We start from the raw sequence: 24571 nt of genomic DNA, 5'->3' as shown, positions 1-24571 counted from the left end.
TGTTTTTGGCGCAAGGGCCATTTGATGGCCAAAGAGCGCCAGTTCATGCGACAAGGAATGTGGACAATGATCGTGATTAGCGGCTGTATAAGGGCCATAAAATTCCTCGCGGTAAGGCGGGTAAAAACATACAAGTAATAAAATCATGACCATGCCGCGAAAGGTGTGTGTGGTATGAACAGATAACAAAAGTTGGTGATAATAAAAAACGATGGCGTATATGTATGGCATTAGCACAAGTGGCTCACTGGTTCATACCCTTGCGTGCAAGGGCCGTGAGGCAAGTGCTTTCCTCTGTAGCCACCGCAGCAAAAACCTCCCTGGAGAGGTCGTGCTACGGGATGCCCGGGTATATGATATGAAAATTACGAATTTCTTTTAAAAACGCTAACAATCATTTATGACTAAAAAGCGGTTCCCTACCAACGAACATTGCAGGGTGTAAAGGTGTATGTTGTCGGTAGGGTAATGGAAAATGCTGTTTTCTTATAGTTTCTAAGTGTTTACACTGGATTAACACGTGAAGGACGGTTAATGGTTCACCACATCTGTCACACAATGGTGGATCGCCCCCAGACAAAAGATATGTGTGTGTCGTGTATATGTGTCCTATCCTGAGTCTCGTTAGTATAACCTCTGTATGACGCGATTTTGATACCGGCAGCCAATGACCAAGGTGTGGCTTAATAATGTGTAGTTTGTTTTGTGTGTGTGTATCCCACTTGCTCTGCCAGTAGTTCCTGATGTTTCGTTTGAGAGACGGCTTAAGATCAAGGGCCGGGATTAATATGGGTGTAGGGCCAGTGCTTTTGTGGACAGATGCAGCAAGCTGATCCGCCCTCACATTGCCTTGGATCTCACGGTGCCCTGGCACCCAGCACACTACAACATGTTGTTTTAGTGAGTAGAGTGTGCACAAAATGGAGTAAAGTGAGACAAGGACCGGGTTTTTTTGTTTTTTAGGGCTTTGCAGAGCCGTTACCACACTGAGGGAGTCTGTATAAATTACTGCTTTTTGTATTTGTAGTTGTTTGACGTGTTTAGCCGCCACAAGTATCGCGTAAGCTTCTGCTGTGAAGATACTTGTGCTTGGATGTAGAGGGCCAGCATCCGAAAAGGATGGGCCGACAGCAGCGTAGGATACAGAGGAGCTGGACTTGGAAGCATCTGTGAAGAACTCAGGACGTGTATATTTGTGTTGAAGTTCCAGGAAGTATGTTCGGATATGGGCAATAGGTGCATGTTTTGTAACTTCTAGAAAGGACACATCGCAGTCTATAGTCTGCCATTGCCACGGTGGCGGATATGCTACAGGAGCCATCAAACTGTGTTCTAGTGAGACTCCAGTTTCCTAGGCTAGACTTTTCAAGCGAACTGTGAAGGGCTGCCTCATCGAAGGCCTGTTTTGAAACAGAAACGAGCTCGACAAATCAATATTAGTAGAGTATGAGGGGTGCTTCTTGTCTGCTTTCACCTTAAGAAAATATACAAAGGACATGTAAGTTCTCTGTAGATGAAGCGACCACTCATTTGACTCAACATAAAGGCTTTCTACGGGGCTGGTGCGAAAAGCACCCGTAGAAAGGCGGATGCCCAAATGGTGCACGGGGTCCAGCATCTTTAAAGCACTTTGAGGTGCAGACTGACAAACAACGGCCCCATAATCTAAGCGGGTGCGAATGAGGCTTCGATACAGATTTATGAGGCACTGCCTATCACTACCCCAAGTAGTACGTGACAGCACTTTTATAACATTGATAGCTTTTAAACATTTTATTTTTAAATTCTTGATGTGCGGAACGAAGGTCAGCTTGTTGTCCAAGATTAAGCCTAAGAATTTATGTTCGGCTTTGACGGACAGACGTTGGCCGTTCAGTCGAATGTCAGGTTCAGAGTGCATGCCTCTCTTTCGAGAGAACAAGACACGCGTGCTTTTTTGTGGGTTAAGTCGAAATCTGTTTTCATCTGCCCATTTGGAGACCTTATTTAAACCCAGCTGAACCTGCCGCTCACACATGGCCAAGTTGCATGACTTGAAGCCAAGCTGAACGTCGTCGACATATGTACAATAGAACATATTGCGGGGAATGGACAAGTGCAAAGAATTCATTTTAATAATAAAAAGTGTGCAACTAAGCACACCACCTTGTGGCACACCTGTGTCCTGGACAAATGTTTGGGAGAGCGCACTGCCCAGACGGACACGGAATGTCCGGTTTGACAGGTAACTTTCGATTATATGAAACATTCTTCCGCGCACACCAAGGTGGGACAGGTCTCTTAGAATTCCGTAACGCCATGTAGTATCATAAGCCTTTTCGATATCGAGGAACACAGAGAGAAAATATTGTTTATGGACGAACGCGTCTCTTATCTGAGCCTCGATACGAATAAGGTGGTCTGTGGTGGATCTACTTTCTCGAAACCCGCACTGAAATGGGTCGAGCAAATTATTTGTTTCAAGAAAATGTAAAAGTCGGCAGTTTATCATTTTTTCGAAGACTTTGCACAAGCAGCTTGTAAGTGCTATAGGCCTATAACTCGAGGGTAAAGAAGGGTCCTTGCCCTCTTTCAAAATGGGAATAACAATAGCCTCTTTCCAGGAGGTAGGAATAGTGCCAGAAGACCAAATAGCATTGTACAAACAAAGTAAGGTTTTTCGGGTTTCGTTTGGTAGGTTTTTTAACATTTCATACATCACACGGTCAGAACCTGGGGCAGAAGTACTGCAGGAGTTTAGAGATGTTTGGAGCTCAGCTATATTGAAAGCTTGGTTATATGCCTCGTATCTAGTGAATTTGTGTTCGAGTTTCGGCTTTTCTATTCTTGTTCTGTATTTTTGGAAAGTGTCAGTATAGTGGGAAGAGCTGGATACCTGTTCGAAGTGTGCACCGAGGAAGTTTGCCTGATCTTCCAAGGTATCACCCTGAGTGTTTACGAGTGGAAGTGTGTATACTTGTTTTCCTGCTATCCTACCGACCATGTTCCAGACTTTAGCCTCCTGTGTGTATGAATTAACCCCTGATAAAAACTTCTGCCAGCTTTCTCTTCTGGCCTGCCGACGCGTTTTCCTGCCTTGAGACTTTATTTTGTTGAAGGTTTCAAGATTTTCGGCTGTCGGGGAGTTTCGAAGCAGCCTCCAAGCTCTGTTTTGCTGTTTGCGCGCGTTTCGGCATTCAGAATTCCACCATGGCACACATCGTTTTCCAGGGTGTCCATTTGTTTGTGGGATGCATTTTGTTGCAGCATCAATCAAAAACGTTGTGAAGTAGTTCACAGCAACATCAATGTTCAAAGTACAGATGTCATTCCAACCTAGACAAGCGATAGTATGAAACTGTTCCCAGTGGGCTCTGTTTATGAGCCACTTGGGAACACGTGGTGGACACTCAGTTACTGTCGTTGTGCTCAAAACTACGGGGAAGTGGTCACTTCCGTACAGATTACTGACGACTTTCCACTGCAGTAGAGGCACAAGAGATGGAGATACTATGCTCAGGTCTATGGAGGAGTAGGTGTTATTAGCGAGGTTATAATAGGTTGGTTCTTTTCGATTTAGGAGACACGCGCTCGAAGAGATAAGGAACTGTTCGATCAGTCGACCTCGCGCGTCATACCGAGAGTCACCCCATAACCTGCTATGCGCATTAAAGTCTCCAAGGAGAACATAAGGCTCCGGAAGTTCATCAATTAGAGAGTGTAAATCGCGTTTTTGGAGCTGATAGCTAGGAGGAATGTAACTACTGCAGATTGTGATTAGTTTATTAAAAAGAACTGCTCGAACAGCCACTGCCTCAAGGGATGTTTGGAGTTGTAAGTGTGTGCATGCAATTCCTTGATTCACTATGATGGCAACACCTCCGGATGATGTCATGGCATCATCACGGTCCTTTCGAAAAATAATGTATTTGCGAAGAAAATTTGTGTGTTTTGAATTAAGGTGTGTTTCTTGTACACACAGTACTTTTGGTTAGTGTTCGTGTAGGAGTTCTTGGATGTCGTCAAGGTTTCTGAGAAGGCCCCTGACGTTCCATTGTATAATTTGAGTGTTCATGGTGAATGTAAAATAATGCTGTGTGTACGAAAAGCGAGTGGCTGTTTAGACGTGTAGTTTGAGTTCACTTAACAGGGCCGTCACCAGGCCCTGTTATTTGCTTTTTTGTTTTCTTGGCGCGCTCCAAGTAGCCACGCCGCTCTTTCGGCACCAACGGTGCCGACGTATCCATTGCCTCCTCGGAGGCACTGGATGCCCGCACGTGCGGGCTGTTAGTTTGGATTTTGGGCCTCGCCTGGTGAGGGGAGGCCTTGAGACCCGAAGACTCTGGAGTCTCCGGTCTCTGTTTGGGAGTAGGCGGTGTAGCCTGGGCTACAGCCGCCTTGGGGGCAGGTGCCACAGCCGACGGCTCGCTCTGCGCAGGCCGAAGGGGGGGCGAGGGCTGGTGCGGCGTTGCCCCCTGACGCGCCGCATCAGCATATGTTGCGCCGTAAAATGGCGACACTCTTCGTCTTGCTTCTTTAAATGTGATGTTTTCTTTGACTTTAAGAGTGATTATTTCTTTTTCTTTCTTCCAGTTAGGACACGAATGCGAATACGTGGCGTGTTCCCCGTCACAATTCACGCAGTGAGGCGTAGTAACACAGTTATCAGATGGGTGGCCGTGGCTACCACATCTTGCACAAGTTTCCTGACCCCGGCAGTTCTGCGAGCCATGACCAAATCGTTGACATTTATAACATCGTCTTGGATTGGGAATGTAGGGACAGACAGAGAGTTTGATGTACCCTGTGTCTATAGATGAAGGCAGTGTGCTAGATGCGAAGGTGAGTATAAATGTTTGGTAGGTATTTCTTTGTTGTCTCGTCTGATGACGATTCGTTTCACATCTGTGACATTTTGCTCTTTCGACCCTTCAAGCAGTTCCTGCTCAGACATTTCAAGAAGGTCTGCTTCTGAAACAACTCCGCGTGAAGTGTTCATTGATCTATGAGGTGAAATAGATACTGGGATATTACCAAATGCTGCGAGATGGCCAAGTTTTTCATAGTGGTGTTTCTCAGGCAGCTCAAGGAGAAGGTCTCCGCTAGCCATCTTTGTAACCTTGTATCCTGGGCCCAAGACCTCTGTCAGGGATTTAGCAACAAGAAATGGAGATATTGCTCTGGCTTGTTTTGTTGGGTTTTCGCTGTGCACAACATGGAATTTGGGAAAGCATTGTCTGGGTTGGCTGAAAATTGATATGTCATCGGTGCGTCCCCTCTTAGGCGGGAGACGATCTAGGAGACGGGGAAATGCAGGTGTTCCCATAGTAGTGTACTTTTTGTTTGGCAGCTATGGCGACCACCCACCATGGAGTCCAACCAGGGGACGCTGAAGCAATTAATAGCATAAGGCTGCAGACGCAAGCCGTACATTGCCACTATAACCAAATATAACTACTCAAGGTTGAGTAATTACACAAGGTTAACCCTTGCCGCCATGAAAAATCGGAAGTAAATGGAAGAGAGAAGAAGACAGGACAGATTTAAAGACGAGAAAAGGCTAAGATGTAGGAAGAGAGAGATAGGAAAAGGCGACTGCCGATTTCCCCTGGGTGGGTCAGCCCAGGGGTGCCGTCTACGTGAAGCCGGGGCCAAAGAGGTGTGTTGCCTCTGCCGGGGGGCCTTCAAGGCCCAATCACCCAGCTTTGGCTCAACCCCCAGGATCCTCTTTTCCCCGGACACGGCAAAGCCACGCACGGCTAGGCGTGGGAGGGAGCCGAAACTCCCCCGTTAGCTCGGGTCCGTGGTGTCGCTACACACCAAACGCCTACTTGCGCAGGCACCCCTGCGGGGAGGCTTGTGACCAGGAGGAAAGGTGCTTGTCACAGCTAAAAAGGTCTGTACGGGGCGCACAGATAGATGGAAGCAAAACATTTATTAAAGCATCGGAAGTATGACGACAAGCCGACAGTACTTCGAAGTTCCTTTAGGTTCTTTGGCTTCGGAAAATCGGCAACTGCTCGAAGCTTGGCGGGGTCGGGAAGTATGCTGTCCCGCGATGCGACGTGGCTGACGTATCAACACTCCCGAAACTTCTCCCAATCCACGTAAGTAAACTTTCTTTTACATTTTGCCTCCGTCTGCAATTTAGTAACTGTAACACAATGATCGCTTCCTTAATCCGTCAGAAGATTTTCTCAACCTGCTGAGCCAGCATTTGTCGCGAAAACTGGGTCCGAGGTGGAGTCCGTGATTGTGGATGTGCCGGATTTAGTAGGAAACGCTGGGTCCGTTATTAACGAGAGATCTGCATCTCACGTCTCCTGCAAAAAGCTCCTACCCTTAACAGAATCATACGGGCAATCCCACGCCCAGAATGGCGCGGCGCGTTAAAATCCCCCGCCACATCCCAACCAATCTGGTTGACTAAGCTATGATTGCTCTAAACGCTGCCTATAGTCACTAGGGCTACTATTTATATTCAGTATGAAAATACTAAAAATGTTGAAGTACTCGAATGACCTCAACCAAGGAGAGCTCCATTTTTAGGCCTTACCCCTAGGTCATGTGTCACAAAGGTGACCTTGTTGCTTGTTAACGTGGGAATCCCTTTGCCTTCCTGTTTAACTGTATGTGGCTTGTACTCCGGGAGGGTTACACTATGAGACAGCGTCTCCTGCAGTAGGATCACTTGCGGCTTTTCACTGTAAAAGCGGACAAATCGCTGCAGGGTGCCCCTTTTGCTAAAGATCTCCCTGTAGTTCCATTGCCATATACGAAATTCAGCGTGCGAGACCATCTTGATTATTTGAGGTGCTCCCTGACCCTACTGTCAGGTTCTGTACATAAGCAGCTGTGCTATTATATTTGGGGACACAAACGGGATTGGGCATCGATAAAGGTTCCCCCTGGAAATAATTCCGAGTGAATCACAGTAGTATCCCCATAAACTAGGGCTCTGCCCCCTAAGGCCGGTGTTCTGTTTTTGATTCTCCACATATTTGATTCTGGCATGTTGAATATCTATTTTCTTATCTATTACGATGAGACAATGATCTATCGCCGAGAAACGCTCATCAAGTATTTGAATCTCAAGGCAAGTTGAATTTAAAGTCTCCCTAATTTAAGATTTAGCTTTAGCCTGCGCAATATCGGCTGGAGTCGCAGCCTTACGCTTGACTGGGTTCCCGAGGGGTCCACTTGCATGACCATGGGAACGTCCCTGGGTTGAGAAGAGGAAGAGCCTACCGACTGACACGCAGATGCCCGAGTAGCTTGAGATGTACTGGCATGTCTAAGCTCAGCCATTTCAGCTCTCAGAGAATCAATGTAGCTGCACGTTTCGGCATTATCCTTTCTAAGCTGAATTACCTCCACTAAACCACGCTGTGGCGCAGTGCACCCGACTACCTTTCCACATCCTCGGCTGGGCACCCGGTCAGCCCAGGTGCCAGGTAGGCTTGGAAATCGGACTGTTCAATGCGGGTCCCTGGAAAGGCCACTCGAGTGCAACGGGCCTCTAGATTGGGACCAACGACGATCTCTGGACCAGGTCATGGTTCAGCCTTGAGACGAAGTTCGATTTCGCTGGCCTCGGGAGCGACGTCTTGACCAAGATCTGGATTTTGACCAGCTGCTTTCCCGTTGTGATGAGTCATGGCTTTCCACCCCAGTTGCAACATAACGACTGTTTGAACGAGAGTTGCGGTGCGCAGGCTGACTCACACTCTCGTCCCCATTGGCAGGCACCGTTTGCTGACTACGACACAGATTCCGTGCGGCGCTCTCTTCGCCACCTTCGCGCAATAAAAGAAAGCTAGAACATTTCCTGGCAACTTTTGTCAGTTGTGGCGTGTAGGCAACCACAGAATGCACAGGTTTGGAAGCATTCGTGGTTCTCATCAGGGTTGTTGATTCCGCAGCTCTTACACAAAGCTTCGTCCGGAATCAGACAGAAGTCTTCCCTGTGCCCCAGTTTGCCACAGGCGTAGCAGCAGTCGTGCTGCCGATGATAAAGCGAGCAACTCACCAGCGCCGTGCCGAAATAAATGAAGTTGGGAACTTTGCAGGCATCGAAGACAATAACCACCGTTTCAATGTTGTTAATACGTCTCAATCCCAGAGTCGAGGGGTTTCTTTCAGTGAGGATGCTCCTCTCCAGCTCTGTCTGGCTCTCCGATGCGTCAATCTTACGAATGACCCTCTTGCATGTCTCATGTGGGGCAGCCTCGTAAGTGTTGATGTCATACTTCTTCATTCCCAATATGAGGCTGCTCATCCTGAGGTAGTAGTCAGCGTTTGCCCTAGATGTCGTGCTAATAACTATAATAACTATAGTGGGCTTGGCAGTACCTTCTTCGGACGGACGCTCATGCATTTCTGCTTTTTCGCCCAGATTGCTCTGTTGCGGGCGGATGCCGCCGTGGGATTTGCAGATATTGCCTCACCGCAAGACAGTACCATCGCGCATGCGCAGGGACAAGGCCTCGATGGAACATCATCATGGGAAGCTACGCCTCGGGTGTTGCGTCGACGCCATGACGTTCGCAGTGTGACGTCAGCCGACACTGACCAGCTAGGCTATAAAACCAAGGTCCATATTCAGCGGCCTTTCAGTGGGCTTGGCAGCACCTTCTTTGGACGGACGCTCATGCATTTCTGCTTTTTCGTCCAGATTGCCCTGTTGCGGGCGGATGCCGCCGTGGGATTTGCAGATATTGCCTCACCGCAAGACAGTACCATCGCGCATGCGCGGGGACAAGGCCTTGATGGAACATCATCATGGGAAGCTACGCCTCAGGTGTTGTGTCGACGCCATGACGTTCGCAGTGTGACGTCAGCGGACACTGACCAGCTAGGCTATAAAACCAAGGTCCATCTTCAGCGGCCTTTCAGTGGACTTGGCAGCACCTTCTTTAGACGGACGCTCATGCATTTCTGCTTTTTCGTCCAGGTTGGTGACAAATATCCTGTCTATCAGTCTATTCGTGACGATTCTCTTACTTTGATAGTGCTGCCAAGCCCACAATGTTTGTTTCGCTGTGTGACTGTTTGATTGTCATTAGATTGCTCTTGTTAGCATCGGGAGACGTGGAGCTGAACCCAGGACCGTCTTCGGAATCAGAATCCGAGGCTACTGTAAACAGTCAGCTTCTTGGAAAAATCTTAAAAGAGCAAACGAAAACCAATAAGACGCTCACCATGCTTTCTGCCAACCTGAAAGAAGTGGAAAAAACTATAGGTGGTGTTCAAGAAAGGATAGCGTCGATTGAAAAAGAGCTTGGACGGCTACAAAAATGCGAGGAAAAGCTGGTTGAGCACGAAGCAGCGTGCAAGGGGACGAGGGAACTAGTGAACGAGCTTACGATTAAAGTTGATGACCTTGAAAACCGAAGTCGAAGAAACAACTTGATGATTTATGGTTTAAGTGAAGAATGATTGATTGATATGTGGGGTTTAACGTCCCAAAACCACTATATGATTATGAGAGACGCCGTAGTGGAGGGCTCCGGAAATTTAGACCACCTGGGGTTCTTTAACGTGCACCCAAATCTGAGTACACGGGCCTACAACATTTCCGCCTCCATCGGAAATGCAGCCGCCGCAGCCGGGATTCGAACCCGCGCCCTGCGGGTCAGCAGCCGAGTACCTTAGCCACTAGACCACCGCGGCGGGGCTTAAGTGAAGAATCAAAAGAAGATAACAAATCTCTGCAAGACAGGGTTCAACAACAAGTATTTAAGGACTTACTCGGCGTCGAAGTGAATTCGATAGAGCGCATCCACAGAGTAGGTTTTAAACGTGCTGGGAAACACCGACCTATTATGTTAAGGCTATTTGATTACTCTGAGAAAACTACAATTATGTCGGCTTGTTTCAAGCTAGAAGGAACACAGATTTCCATATCTGAAGATTTTTCCAAGAGAGTTCGCGACTTACGCCGCAGGTTGTGGCATTCGACAGCAGTGGAAAAAACCAATGAAGCAAAGGTTTCACTCTTGTTTGATAAACTGAAAGTAGACGATAAAGTTTATATCTGGGACGAGCTTTCAAACCAACGGCTGGAAGTTACACGACGTGATGCGCAGGCCCGGCGGAATTCTGGTCATTCTGCAAGAACCCGAGTGAACACGAGAAGCAGCAGTAAAAAATGACAGCCTGTGAGCAAAGTTCTCAGAGTTGTTTCATTGAATGCGCGTAGTGTTGTTAACAAAGCCAGTTCCCTTGAAGACGTTATCTCCTGTTACCAGCCACACGTCTTAGTAATCACTGAGACATGGCTACATGCAGATGTGCAAGATTCGGAAGTCATACCGTCTTCTTACAAGCTTATTCGTAAAGATAGGGAGTCACGTGGGGGAGGAGTAGCAATCGCTATTAAAAATAACGCCGCATTTACTGTTTTGGATGGCATCAACAACCACGAAAGCGTGTGGTGCAGAATTAAATTTCTTGGTAAAAGATTACTTTTAGGGGGCGTGTATCGACCACCGAGTTCTTCGCCCGAATACTTAGAAGCCATTCAAGACTACCTTGCAAATAAAACAAATTCTCGATCCCGCATTATAATAACAGGAGATTTCAACCTACCGGGTATAAACTGGGCTGATTTTTTTTATGATGGCAAAGAATTTCGAAGTGCAGATATATTGATTACGACCGCATTCAACTTCTGCTTACAACAACTAGTTTCTGAGGCTACTAGGGTTGACAGTTCATCATCATCCCTCCTTGATTTGGCACTGGTTAGCAGCTCGTTCCAAGGTTGTTCAGCCAATGTAGAAGAAGGAATATCTGATCACAAGTTGCTTGCTGTGTCATGTCCTGTTTCGGGAACACGTTCATTTACTAGACCGTCGGATACTTTCGTGAGAGATTACACTCATGCGGATGATAACGCTATTTTAGAATATTTGGAATCGCGCTTTGATTGTTTTAGCCAAGTTAATAATGTCAATGAAATGTGGTCAAATTTTAGAGAAATTGTTCTCTTTTGCGAGCAAAGATATGTGCCGTTGAAAAAGAAACGAGTTAATAGGGAATATCCGTGGTTCACGAGAGAAATGATTCATTTGAAACGCAAAATTAAGCGTCAGCGCAAGCGTCAGAACACGAGTGATTTTTCTAGCCTTACTTCTAAGCTGCGAGAACTAACGCGATCGGCAAAGGAAAGATTTTTTTCAGATACTCTACCGTCATTCATGAAGAATGAACCCCAAAAATTTTGGCGCTATCTGTCAAAAGATAAACGAGGCATTTCAGAGATCAGGGTCGAGGGAGAAAGTATTGTTGACGCGACTACCATTGCCAACAAATTTAATGTCTTTTTCCAGCCCGTTTTTACACGGACAGCCACGCATGCTCAGTTGCGGTCATATGACTCTGATAGCCTCATGCCAGAAGTGGAAATCACTGAGGATGGAGTCCTTTGCCTTTTACACAAACTAGATGTAAAGAAATCACCTGGTCCGGACGGACTATCAAATACTTTTTTGAGTAGATATGCTGTTTGGGTGGCTAGATATTTACATCGCATTTACACTGCATCGTTAGACGCTGCAGTTATTCCTGATGACTGGCGCTCGGCAAAAATAATTCCGGTACATAAATCGGGCTCCACTTTGGAAGGTAACAATTACAGGCCTGTTTCCTTAACTAGTACTTGCTGTAAATTATTTGAGCACATTATATTTAAGGCCATGATCACTTACTTAGAAAATAACAAACTACTGTATGCCCAGCAGCATGGATTTAGGTCTGGTTTGTCGACTGTCAGCCAACTGGCTGAAATAACTGATGATTTAATTAGAACGCTTAATTTGAAAGGTCAAACCGATGCCATATTTTTGGATTTTTCTAAGGCCTTTGACGTCGTACCCCATCAGAATTTAATAACAAAATTATTAGCTATAGGCATTGAGCAGAAGGTTGTAGCATGGATCGCGAGCTACTTGAGTAACAGGAGACAGTGTGTTACCATAAATGGCTGTCTCTCGAAAGAGTTGGCAGTGCATTCGGGAGTTCCGCAGGGCTCAGTCCTCGGACCTCTTCTTTTTTTGGTTTATATTAATGATATTTATTTCTGTGTCGAGCCACCGATCCAGAATAAACTATTTGCGGACAACTGCGTAGTGTACACAACCATAAATAACCAAGAAGACCAAATGAAACTTAATGATGCCTTGCGCTCAATTAACGAATGGTGTATAAGGTGGGGACTAAAAATAAATTGTTCAAAAACAAATTCCGTTACGTTTACCAACAAAACGTTACCCCTTCATTTCACATATTTCATAGGAAATGCTGCAATCACGAGAGCTGATCGGGTTAAATATCTGGGAGTTACAGTTACCAGTAACCTCAGTTGGGAAACGCACGTTGAAAATGTGTGTTCGGGTGCACTGAAGAAATTATCCTTTTTGAAAAGAAAACTGCGTAACACTCCTCCCACGTTAAAACTAAAAGCGTATAAAGCCCTCGTGCGACCAAAATTGGAGTATGCCGACATTATTTGGAGCCCTTGGCAACAATATTTGATTAAGAAAATAGAAAGGCTCCAAAATTTAGCTCTGCGCTTTATATATTCCGCTTACTCCCGACAACATAGTGTAACTAATCTACGTAATAGGGCAAGCCTACAAATACTAGAACAGCGCAGGGTGATATCCAGATTAAAATTCGTCTACCAACTTGATCACGGGGAGTTTAAATTATCACGGGAACGATACCTTCAGCAGCCTTCTAAACTTTCAGCTAGGACAAATCACAACAAAACGTTTAGGCAGCCACCTAGCCACATTAATGCCCACAAGTTCGCTCTCTTTCCTCGCGCAATTTTTAATTGGAACGCATTACCTGCGGAAGTAGTGAATGCTGCCTCGACGGCTTCGTTCACTCAACAGATAGAAAAGATTAATTTCACCATATAAGTGATGTATGCAGAAAATAGTGTCATTTGAGTGCAAATCATCCGGCTACAAATGTTGAAAATATTCTTAGTTGAGCGCAGTTCTGTTGAACAGCGAGAAAATATATTTGACTTTTCTGTACTTGATAGTTATGTAGTTTTTTAATTTATGCCCTGTACTCCAGTGTATTACTAGTTATTGCTTGAATGTATTGTTTGTATCCCACTCCTGCATGGGCCCGGGTAGGGCCTGCAGTATCTGTAAATAAAAAAAATAATTTGCGTTGCATTCGGGCAGATATTATCCTGATTTATGAGCGTGGGTGCGATTCTAGCCGCCTCTGCGATTGCCCGGCAAAGTCTAGCTGAGCCCGCCTTCTCAACATTAAATCGACCCCTTGGACGAACGATAATTTTCCAGTGCTGGCTCGGCAGTCGAGGCATTCTCGATGATTTTGTAACTTTATTCTTCATATTTACAGCTTTTTCTGTAGCACTGAAATTGCCCCGGGCATTCCCACTGCACGCAGTGGCACGCTCTGTAGCACTGGCGTTCATGCGCCTTGAGCTTTTCTTCACCGCGGCGGAGCGCCAGCCGTGTTCTTCTCCAAACTGTTCCGAAGAGAGGTCCTTGTTGTCCATAATAACAGCTGCGCCGTCAAACATATGGGCTCAGCAGGTGGAACGAAGGGTGCGTTGCGTCCTGCCCGGTAGACGCCAACTCGGTGTTGTGGTTGTTGGCCCAAGCATGCGAGGCGTAGTCGGTGGCGTAAAAGTTCACAACTTGCTCCAAAACGGACCTATCGGTGAAAGTCCACTACCGACGGGAACCTTGGCAGCTTATGCATCATCTCGTAGCAAGAGCCTGAGGCAGAGCACACGAAAAACCACAAAAATCTTTTGCTTAGGCGGGAGCCCAAAGACCCCTGACTGCTCCGCTCTACGCCAACTGGCGTCTCCCCGATGTAACGATGGCGAAAGTTTTATCGGTGGGCTTTGTTGTGTTGCTTTTGGCAGATACTATCTCATGAGAGCTGACATACTTCTTCAGTGCGTCGAGCGACTGTGTCAACGTCATTGGGAGCATTGAAACAGTGTCTGGGTAAAAGCATTCTGTGGTTCTTTGTTCCATCTTTTCACTCAGCCAGTGAGTAGGAAGGCGTGAACGATAGTTATACGTATAGTGGTGTCATATACAATCACAAAACATGGAAGGCCGTTGCCCAGTTTTAATGGTAGAGGCCAAACAGCAGGGAAAGCTTATGAGGTATGAATTTTTTTATTGATTCTGTGAGTCCACTATTCCGGGGACTGAAGTAATGGCTTTGTACCAATTGATTGATTGATTTGTGGAGTTTAACGTCCCAAAACCACCATATGATTATGAGAGACGCCGTAGTGGAGGGCTCCGGAAATTTTGACCACCTGGGGTTCTTTAACGTGCACCCAAATCTGAGCACACGGGCCTCAACATTTCCGCCTCCATCGGAAATGCAGCCGCCGCAGCCGGGATTTGAACCCGCGACCTGCGGGTCAGTAGCCGAGTACCTTAGCCACTGGACCACCACGGCGGGGCTGGCTTTGTACCAAATGGTATTACTGTGCTGAGAGGTATTTTTCTTTAGCTAAGTTGTAAGTTCTGTGCCCGCTCGATTATGTCCACTATCAGAGTATCGAGGTTGAATACAATGCTATCTACTGTAACACACTATTAGCGCTGCATTAGCATTACTTGGTGGGAAAGCGGCAAAACTGACTCTATTTTCACTATTTATTCATAGCCTTAAGTATATCGTACATTCAGCGCTTCGTTGATGATTACAACATTTCCGATCGATGTATGGCGATTAACCATGCGTGTGGTTGTCAAGGCTGAAGACCATACCAGGTTAGCAACATAAATATCACTTCAAATGGTGACCGCAGGGTCCTCTACCTGTCCCAGTCATTTGAATGTGGTTACAGAAAATTAACTAGTCAAAACAGAATCACATTGATTGTGGGGCAGAGTATCATTACATACTGAGTGCGTCTTGCATTGCAAAGTGAGCTCATATTCAGCACACGCTTTAACATAGTTTCGAACATAGTTTTTGAAAGAATGACTGCATGTTGGATATCTACAACTTGTTTTTTTTTTTCATTTCGAACACGAAAGCCGGTTTCGCTGTCGTGATAAATATGTTTGACCAGGCACCAATCTTCTACAATATTTATACAACGTTATTTAGGCTTACGTTTTGTGTCAAGCTCAGAAAATAAAGCACTAAAAACGCCGTAGTCATAACCATGAGATTTTCATTCAACCATCTCACTACAAGTGTTAGTTGAAACTTTCAAGGTGAACCTATGAAAGAGTTATGCTGTTGAGAGCGCGAGGCATCAGAGGTCGCACGCGATTCAGTCGTCATAAAAGGAAAGAATTCGCAGTTTAGGCAGCAGGCCAGAACAAATAAATCGATAGCAACACATCGGAATTTTATACGAAGTAAAGATAGGAGATTTAGCAACCATACTAAATGTAGTGAACACGGTCAGTGGGCTTTGATCAGCAGCATTCCTCGCACGCGAAGCAGCACGTTATTCTTGTGTCCTGGCAGGCACTCAAGCCCGCTTTGCATCAGCGCGACTAGCATTATATTGGAGCTGTTCCGCAGGCGTTCGTACGACATGTGGCGGCATCCCAAAGGTCGAACTACATACAGTGTTTTAACCGAGGTTTGTACGGCATTTTATTTCTTGGCGTCAGTTGGCGTTGACGACAACTGGGACGGTAGCGAAAACCATGGTTTCAATGCACTACCCCAAAACATCTAACTCAGGTTGTCCCAGATATTGTAGTGTGGTCTTCGATGCTGGTAGTGGTGGGGGCAAACGATTTTATTTTTACAGACAGGTTCCCTGGGAAACAGCCCTCTGGTGGGTCAGCTTCCCTACAGTACTAAGTGGAGTTCATAGTAAGGAACCCTACTGGTCGTGGCCTCTGTCTCGGCACGCAGGACGAGGGTCTGTTTGGACGGAAGGTCCTGGCAACCGAGCAGGGCTGCCTCCCAGTCATCTCTGGTTGGATTTGGGTTCGGGAATAAAAAGGAGTGTGCTGGCATGCTCATACTGTGCGGCAGGTGTCTGTCACCTCAGCACAGTACTGGCAGAGGCCGGAAAAGGAAGACTCAAATTGTTTAAGCACTGCCGGAAACAGTAGCATATTGGTAAATAGATGGAGAAGAATTATCTCGTCCGCCTTCCTCAGTCCTTCGCAGGGCGGAGGAAAGCAGTGGTGGGAGTCCCGGTAATGCGTAAGTATTTCTCGACAAGTTAGGAGAAGAACGTTCTCTTCCGCATCACGGGGGTCACCGGTGGGCGAGGCAGTGGCCCGGGAAATGAGTGCGCGGGTGGCAGCGTGCGCCACTTCATTGTCAGCGAGGCCCTCATGGCCAGGAGTTCAGATTAGTGACCGGAGAGAGGGGTAACCTACCGCGACATGATTTATGAATTTTGGCAGCTAGGGGTGAGATCCGTCCTAGTGTATAATTTCGGCAAGCTCCTTTAGAGTCTGATGTAATTTGAGAACTGTCGTGTGATATAGCTAGAGCTATGGTCACCTCTTAAGCATGTGTAGCAGTAGGTGCGCGAAAGGAAAGACTGTCCGTGTGCCTGTCTTGGCGGACTAGGGTGGTCGTATACCAACCCCCGAAATAAGGGCCGGTAACGTCCGGGTAAAATATGTTTTCTTTAGGGCCGAAATTAACGCCAAAAAGCAAGAGCCCGTGCAGCTCGACAACCAGCATGCGACTGAAAGGACATATTGGTGGGGAGGGGTTGAACATGAATCACATATTTCTAATGTTTAGGCACTCGTACCCACTCCTCCTGACTAAGTTCGCCCCAGGCGCTTGTATTGATTTGTCAGGTGAGCCTCCCGAAGCTGTCGGCGGGTGTGTAACACTCCCAAGGCAAGAAGTTTTGCATTAGAAGTAGTGATCGGGCGATCTAGGGCACTCTGAACAATTTCGAAGATGGGGACCTCCAAAGAATCTTCATAATGCTTCCCTAAGTGCAAGTATGAAGTCGCATACAAGATGCAACTAGTTGAGAAAGCATGTGCGAGACGAAGCGCGCCATTACTTTTGAGACCTACCCGCTTGTTGGAGACTCAGCGGTTCTTGCGGCCCACCTGTTATACAACCTTACGCAGCTTGTAATGTGCTGTGTTGACCCTGCAGTATTTGTAAATGTGAAGAAGCAGCGGTATGTCGAGAGAAGCTTGCTTGTTTGTTCGTTGATATATGGCTCCCCCTAACCACAAGGAATTCCCCATAAAACCGTCAGTCCAATAAAGAAAGTTTTAATTTCAAAACAGATGAACTGTAGCTGTCTCATTTCTCGAGCTGCATAGCTACAAGCGAGACAAACTTATTGACAATATGGCAGTCGTGAATATATATATATATATATATATATATATATATATATATATATATATATATATATATATATATATATATATATATATATATATATATATATATATATATATATATATATATATATACATATATATATATATATAGTTCACCGTTAGATAGACAGATAGCTTAGCGGTTCGTCCTAATTTTTTACCGCAGCGCGCTGACAAACGAGTGATTGCTGGTGCGAATCCCCGGTAGGTGCCTTGAAATTTTTTCTTTCATTTATTTTTTGGTGACTTTTATGTATGTATACACACATATACTTATCCGGAGCATGAAGGTACGGCAAAAATCAGCCGAGAGCATCCATATCATTGCTATCGCATTAAAATAGGATGAATCACTAACTTTTTCTCAGGACTTGTGACAAGGCTGGCACATAGATGGAGATTATTTGCTTATTTGCTCGTGCAAGAGTGAGCAGTAAAAGTAGAAAAATATGTGCAGCTTCAGCAATATATTCGAAAATACGAAAGGTAATACTTACAGCCCAGCCATCCTGATATTGGGCCAAGTGATCGGATAATTCTGAATAGGAGACATTGAAAGATCTGCTCAGGGTATTAGCCAGTGACACCGTACTTTTCACTGAAAGAACCAAGAAGTAAAATGTGACTTGATGCTCCATCATTTAGGGGATGTTTTGTTCTGAGCATACTCCTGCTTTTATAGTTGACGTCTGCAGTTTTGGAAAGTCCAGCAAGTGTACATGACGAGAAATGAACTTCCTGCTTCATTAAGTGTCTATTGTCTAAAGTTCGCATCTGACTCACTTCTGCGGAGCTCACCGCCAACTTCGATGATGTGAAAAGAAGAAAAAGAAAAAGAATACCAATGCTGCCACTGAGCGTCTACATGTTTGGACAGTTCGGTCACATATTTTACTACTTCGCTTTTATTTTACGTTTGTTTTGTTTAGGACCAGTCTCTTGTACAGATTGTTGAGTATGTTTTGCCTCCAATGCCATCACTGTGCTTTCGAGATATTTTAGCTTGCAGTGACAGGTGCGTTACAGCGTGTCACGGTCATGGTGCTGCTAAGTGCATAACACATTTCATCAACGTGTCGGTTCTTGTGGAAGTGGACAATCTTCAGAATTGAAGCGGAATGTTCGAAGCGCTTTTAGGTGCTCTAGGGAGCTGTTGAGGGGGGGGGGGGCAGAATTTCACCCGTGAGTTTGATCGCATGGAAGTATTCAGTATTTACATGTTCATGCGCTTCACTGTTGATTATATTTGCTGGGCGCACCAAGCCAGCTATGAAAAGGAGCTTTTAGGAAACCGTTCCGCACATTCGATGTTGTTCAAACGTGTTATAGTGATTAACTGTTGGTGCGGCCCCATACAAGAGGCTTGCCGGCACGGGGTTCCTGAAAGCTTGCAAACGAAAGTGTCCCGCTTGACAGGTGTCCAGTTACATCGTAATGTGGTAGCGTCTGCCGCGGAAAGCCTTCTCAACAAAGGGAAGTAAAGAAACTGATTTCAATTTTGAGAAAAAAGTTGTTGGATCTACCAAACGTGGTTTTGTGATGCCCGGGCAAGGAAATTACTGAACAGCGCCCCACTCACGGTAATATTTCATATGGACATGTGTCTATGCTATGATATAAGCACTGCAGAAAGTGTGGTGCAATAAACTCCAACGCTAACCCGAAAAGAATACAGGTCAATCCGTGTCAATACAGAATAAACGACAATATTGCACCTCGATAAAATGTTTCGGTAGGGAGGTTTTGGAGACCAGATTTCTAGGCCCTCAAAACTCGTTTTGTAGGTACGTGATCTAGGCTAGCAGAACTCGTGGCTATGAACGTCGCAAAAAAAACACACACACACACATTAACCAACACCAACTCACCCAACTGTCAGTGCCTTTGAAGCAGAACTCAGTTTTATGCCCCTAAAATAGTAAATATAGGTACAATGAAGTTTCAAAAAATTTTAATTTTTAAAGAAAAACATGCTCATACTGCTTCTTAGAAAAACGGAAGAACGTTAGATTTTTTCATCACACAAGGGTGCCAATAGTAAAACATAGCCATGCCATTGGCTATGTTAATTTGGCTATGTGGGCTCAGTGGCTGTGCTTCAGCGCAGACCACTGATCCGTTGTGCTCAGCCATGCAGGTACACGGTTTCTTGATCGGAAGTCATCTGCCCGCAATCCTGTCGTTTTCTCAAGCCACCGCCATCCCAAGAGTCTACCGCAGTCAGCCCGGCGCAAGCCCCCCGCAGGGGCGCCTGCGCAAGTAGGCGTTTGGTGTGTAGCGACACCACGGACCCGAACTAACGGGGGAGTTTTGACTGCCTCCCACGCCTAGCCGTGCGTGGCTTTGCCGTGTCCGGGGAAAAGATCCTGGGGGTTGAGGCAATGCTGGGTGATTGGACCTTTAAGGCCCCCCGGCAGAGGCAACACACCCCTTTGGCCCCGACTTCACGTAGACGGCACCCCTGGGCTGACCCACCCAGGGGAAATCGGCAGTCGCCTTTTCCTATCTCTCTCTGCCTACAACTTCGTCTTTATCTCTCACTATCTATCTGTCCTGTCTTCTACTTTCTTCTATTTACCTCCAATTTTCCTGGCGGCAAGGGTTAACCCTGTGCAAATAGCCTACCTTGGTCTAGGCGCATTGGGTTATGGCAGTGTTGTACGGCTGACGTCTGCAAGCTTTCAGCACCTGCAAACTTGCAGCGTCTCCTTGTTGGGCTCCGTGGTGGGTGGCCGCCAACGCTGCTGAACAAAAATAAGACCGGCATGCATGGAGCACTCCCTCAACTGTCTGATCGTACCGGCTTAAAGCGGGTACGCACCGACGACATAAATTTCTTCAACCAGCCAATAGAAACTTTTCCCATTTTCCACGGCATTCACTGTGAAAAAAACCGGAAAGCAAGCCAGGACCGTATCTCCTTTCGTAGTTGCCAGGTGTCTTACTGAAACTCTCGGGGCTGGATACAAGGTAAGCAAAATGGCTAGCGGAGACCTTCTTCTCGAAATTCGGGACAAAGCACAATTCGTAAAGCTAGACAGCCTCTTAACGTTTGGTGTCGTACCGATTACCGTAACACCACACAGATCTATGAACATCACTCGCGGAGTGGTATCTGATGCAGACTTACTTGAACTCACACTTCTGGAAGGGTGGAAGAGCCAAAATGTCAATAATGTACAGAGAATTATCATCAGAAGAGATCATAAGGAAATAAGAACGAAACACTTAATACTTACGTTTGCATCCAGTAAACTACCAGATTCCATTCAAACAGGGTACACAAAGACATATATTAGACCGTATATACCAAACCCTTGTCGTTGCTTCCAATGCCAGAGGTATGGCTATGCTCTAAAACCTGTCGTGGTCGCCAGACTTGTGCGCAATGTGGAGTCCTAGGCCACGTGTCTGAGAACTGCAAACAACCGCCACACTGTGTAAACTGCGAAGGAAACCATGCCACATATTCACGCTCCTGCACATACTGCAAAAAAGAAAAAGAAATAATTACATTAAAGGTGAAGGAGAACATATCATTTAAGGAAGCACGGCGAAGAGTCGCTCCATTTTATGGACCTACATACGCTGATGCGGCGCGTCAGGGGGCGCCGCCGCAGCAGCCCTCGCCACTCCTTCGGCCCGCGCATACCGAGCCGGCGGTTGTGGCACCTGCCCCTAAAGCGGCTGTAGCCCAGGCTACACCGCCTACTCCCAAACAGAGACCGGAGACTCCAGAGTCTTCGGGTCTCAAGGCCTCCCCTCACCAGGCAAGGCCCGAAATCCGAACTAACAGCCCGCACGTGCGGGCATCCAGTGCCTACGAGGAGGCAATGGATACGTCAGCACCCTTGGTGCCGAAAGAGCGGCGTGGCTCCTTGGAGCACGCCAAGAAAACAAAAAAGCAAATAACAGGGCCTGGTGACGTCCCTGTTAGGTGAACTCAAACTCCCCGTCTAAACAGCCACTCGCTTTTCGTACACACAGCATTATTTTACATTCACCATTAACACTCAAATTATACAATGGGACGTCAGGGGCCTTCTCAGAAACATTGACGACATCCAAGAACTCTTACACGAACACTCACCAAAAGTGCTGTGTGTACAAGAAACACACCTTAATTCAAAACACACAAGTTTTCTTCGTAAATACGTTATTTTTCGAAAGGACCGTGATGATGCCATGACATCATCCGGAGGTGTTGCCATCATAGTGAATCAAGGAATTGCATGCACACACTTACACCTCGAAACATCTCTCGAGGCAGTGGCTGTTCGAGCGATTCTTTTTGATAAACTGATCACAATCTGCACTATTTATAATCCTACTAGCTATCAGCTGCCAAAACGTCATTTACACTCTTTAATTGATGAACTTCCGGAACCATATGTTCTCCTTGGAGACTTTAATGCGCATAGCAGGCTATGGGGTGACTCTCGGTATGACGCGCGAGGTCGACTGATCGAACAGTTCCTTCTCTCGTCGAGCGCATGTCTCCTAAATTGAAAAACCAACCTATTATAACCTCGCCATTAACACCTACTCCTCCATAGACCTAAGCATAGTATCTTCATCCCTTGTGCCTCTACTCCAGTGGAAAGTCGTCAGTAATCTGTACGGAAGTGACCACTTCCCCGTAGTTTTGAGCACAAATACAGTAACTGAGTGTCCACCACGTGTTCCCAAGTGGCTCATAAACAGAGCCGACTGGGAACAGTTTTATACCATCGCTCGTCTAGGTTGGAATGACATATGTACTTTGAACATTGATGTTGCTGTCAACTTCTTCACAGCGTTTTTGATTGATGCTGCAACAAAATGCATCCCACAAACAACTGGACACCCTTGAAAACGGCGTGTGCAATGGTGGAACTCTGAATGCCGAAACGCGCGCAAACAGCAAAATAGAGCTTGGAGGCTGCTTCGGAACTCACCGACATCCGAAAATCTTAACACCTTCAAGTAAATAAAGTCTCAAGCTAGGAGAACGCGTCGGCAGGCCAGAAGAGAAAGCTGGCAGAAGTTTTTGTCAGGGATCAATTCATTCACACAAGAGGCCAAAGTCTTGAACATGGTCGGTAGGATAGCAGGGAAACAAGTACACACACTTCCACTCGTAAACACTCAAGGTGATACCTTGGAAGATCAGGCAAACTTACTCGGGGCACATTTTGAACGGGTATCCGGCTCGTCCCAAAATACTGACACTTTCCAAAAATACAGAATAAGAAAAGAAAAACAGAAACTAGAACACACTTCCACTAGACACCAGGCATACAACCAAGCTTTCATTCTAGCTGAGCTCCGAACGTCTCTAAACTCCTGCAGTACTTCTGCCCCAGGTTCTGACCATGTGGTGTATGAAATGTTAAAAAACCTACCAGCCGAAACACGAAAAAGCTTACTTTGTTTTTACAATGCTATCTGGTTTTCTGGCAATATCCCTACCTACTAGAAAGAGGCTATTATTATTCCCATTTTGAAAGAGGGCAAGGACTCTTCTTTAGCTTCAAGTTATAGGCCTATTGCACTTACAAGCTCCTTGTGCAAAGTATTCGAAAAAATGATAAACTGCCGATTTGTACATATCCTTGAAACAAACAATTTGCTCGACCCATTGCAATGCGGGTTTCGAGAAAGTAGATCCACCATAGACCACCTTGTTCGTATCGAGGCACAGATCAGAGACGCCTTCGTCCATAAAGAATATTTTGTTTCTGTGTTCCTCGATATCGAAAAGGTTATGATACATACAACATAGCGTTACGAAATTCTAAGAGACCTGTCCCACCTTGGTGTGCGCGAAAGAATGTTTCACATAATCGAAAGTTACCTGTCAAACCGGACATTTCGTGTCCGTCTGGGCAGTGAGCTCTCCCAAACATTTGTCCAGGAAACAGCGTGCCACAAGGTGGTGTGCTTAGTTGCACACTTTTTATTATCAAAATGAATTCTTTGCACTTGTCCGTTCCCCGCAATATGTTCTGTTGTACATATGCCGACGACGTTCAGCTTGGCTTCAAGTCATGCAACTTGGCCATGTGTGAGTGGCAGGTTCAGCTGGGTTTAAATAAGGTCTCCAAATGGGCAGATGAAAACGGGTTTCGACTTAACCCACAAAAAAGCACGTGTGTCTTGTTCTCTCGAAAGAGAGGCATGCACTCGGAACCTGACATTCGACTGAACGGGCAACGTCTGTCCGTCAAAGCCGAGCATAAATTCTTAGGCTTAATCTTGGACAACAAGTTGACCTTCGTACCGCACATCAAGTATTTAAAAACAAAATGTTTAAAAGCCATGACTATTATAAAAGTGTTGTCACGTACTACTTGGGGTAGGTATAGGCAATGCCTCATGAATCTGTATAGAAGCCTCATTCGCACCCACCTAGATTTTGGGGCCGTTGTTTATCAGTCTGTATCTCAAAGTGCTTTGAAGATGCTGGACCTTGTGCACCATTTTGGCGTTCGCCTTTCTGCGGGTGCTTTTCGCACCAGCCCTGTAGAAAGCCTTTACGTTGAGTCAAATGAATGGTCGCTTCATCTACAGAGAACTTACATGTCCTTTGTATATTTTCTTAAGGTGAAAGCAGACAAGAAGCACCCCTCGTACTCTGCTAATAATGATCTGTCGAGCTCCATTCTGTTTCAAAACAGGCCTTCGATGAGGCAGCCCTTTTCAGTTCGCCTGAAGTGTCTAGCTAAAGAAACTGAAGTGTCACTTGAACACAGTTTAATGGCTCCTGTAGCATACCCGCCACCGTGGCAGTGGCAGACTATAGACTGCGATGTGTCTTCCCTAGAAGTCACAAAACATGCACCTATTGCCCATATCCGAACATACTTTCTGGAACTTCAACACAAATACACACGTCCTGAGTTCTTCACAGATGCCTCCAAGACTAACTTTTCTGTGTCCTACGCTGCTGTCGGCCCATCCTTTTCGGATGCTGGCCCTCTACATCCAGGCACAAGTATCTTCACAGCGGAAGCTTACGCGATACTTGTGGCAGCTAAACACATCAAACAATTACAATTACAAAAAGCAGTAATTTATACAGACTCCCTCAGTGTGGTAACGGCTCTGCACAGTCTTAAAAAACAAAAAAAACCCTGTTCTTGTCTCACTTTACTCCATTTTGTACACACTCTACAACTCAAACAACATGTTGTAGTGTGCTGGGTGCCAGGGCACCGTGAGATCCAAGGCAACGTGAGGGCGGA

The 24571-nt window shown here is 46.1% G+C and overlaps 1 protein-coding gene across 8 annotated transcripts in view; it reads right to left on the bottom strand.

Moving 5' to 3' along the window:
• LOC119178592 (uncharacterized) overlaps window positions 1-18012 on the bottom strand; it is a 258411-nt gene extending 240399 nt beyond the window's left edge. For 7 of the 8 annotated variants that reach the window (XR_012888960.1, XR_012888977.1, XR_005110727.2 and 4 more), the window contains exon 1: window positions 17843-18000. Coding sequence is in view for 1 of the 8 variants with exons in the window: in XM_075883826.1 (XP_075739941.1) it covers window positions 17843-17986 (144 nt within the window). In the remaining 7 variants the exon portion in view is untranslated. Of the gene's footprint in view, window positions 1-17842 lie in introns of all 8 variants that reach the window. The other variant, XM_075883826.1, reaches the window with a different exon arrangement.
• Window positions 18013-24571: the final 6559 nt, after the last annotated feature.

This window comes from Rhipicephalus microplus, chromosome 1 (genome assembly GCF_043290135.1).
Source record: "Rhipicephalus microplus isolate Deutch F79 chromosome 1, USDA_Rmic, whole genome shotgun sequence".
NCBI classification, from domain to species: Eukaryota; Metazoa; Arthropoda; class Arachnida; order Ixodida; family Ixodidae; genus Rhipicephalus; species Rhipicephalus microplus.
The sequence above is the reverse complement of the archived record's forward strand: the minus strand, read 5'-3'. Positions and strand labels throughout refer to the sequence as shown.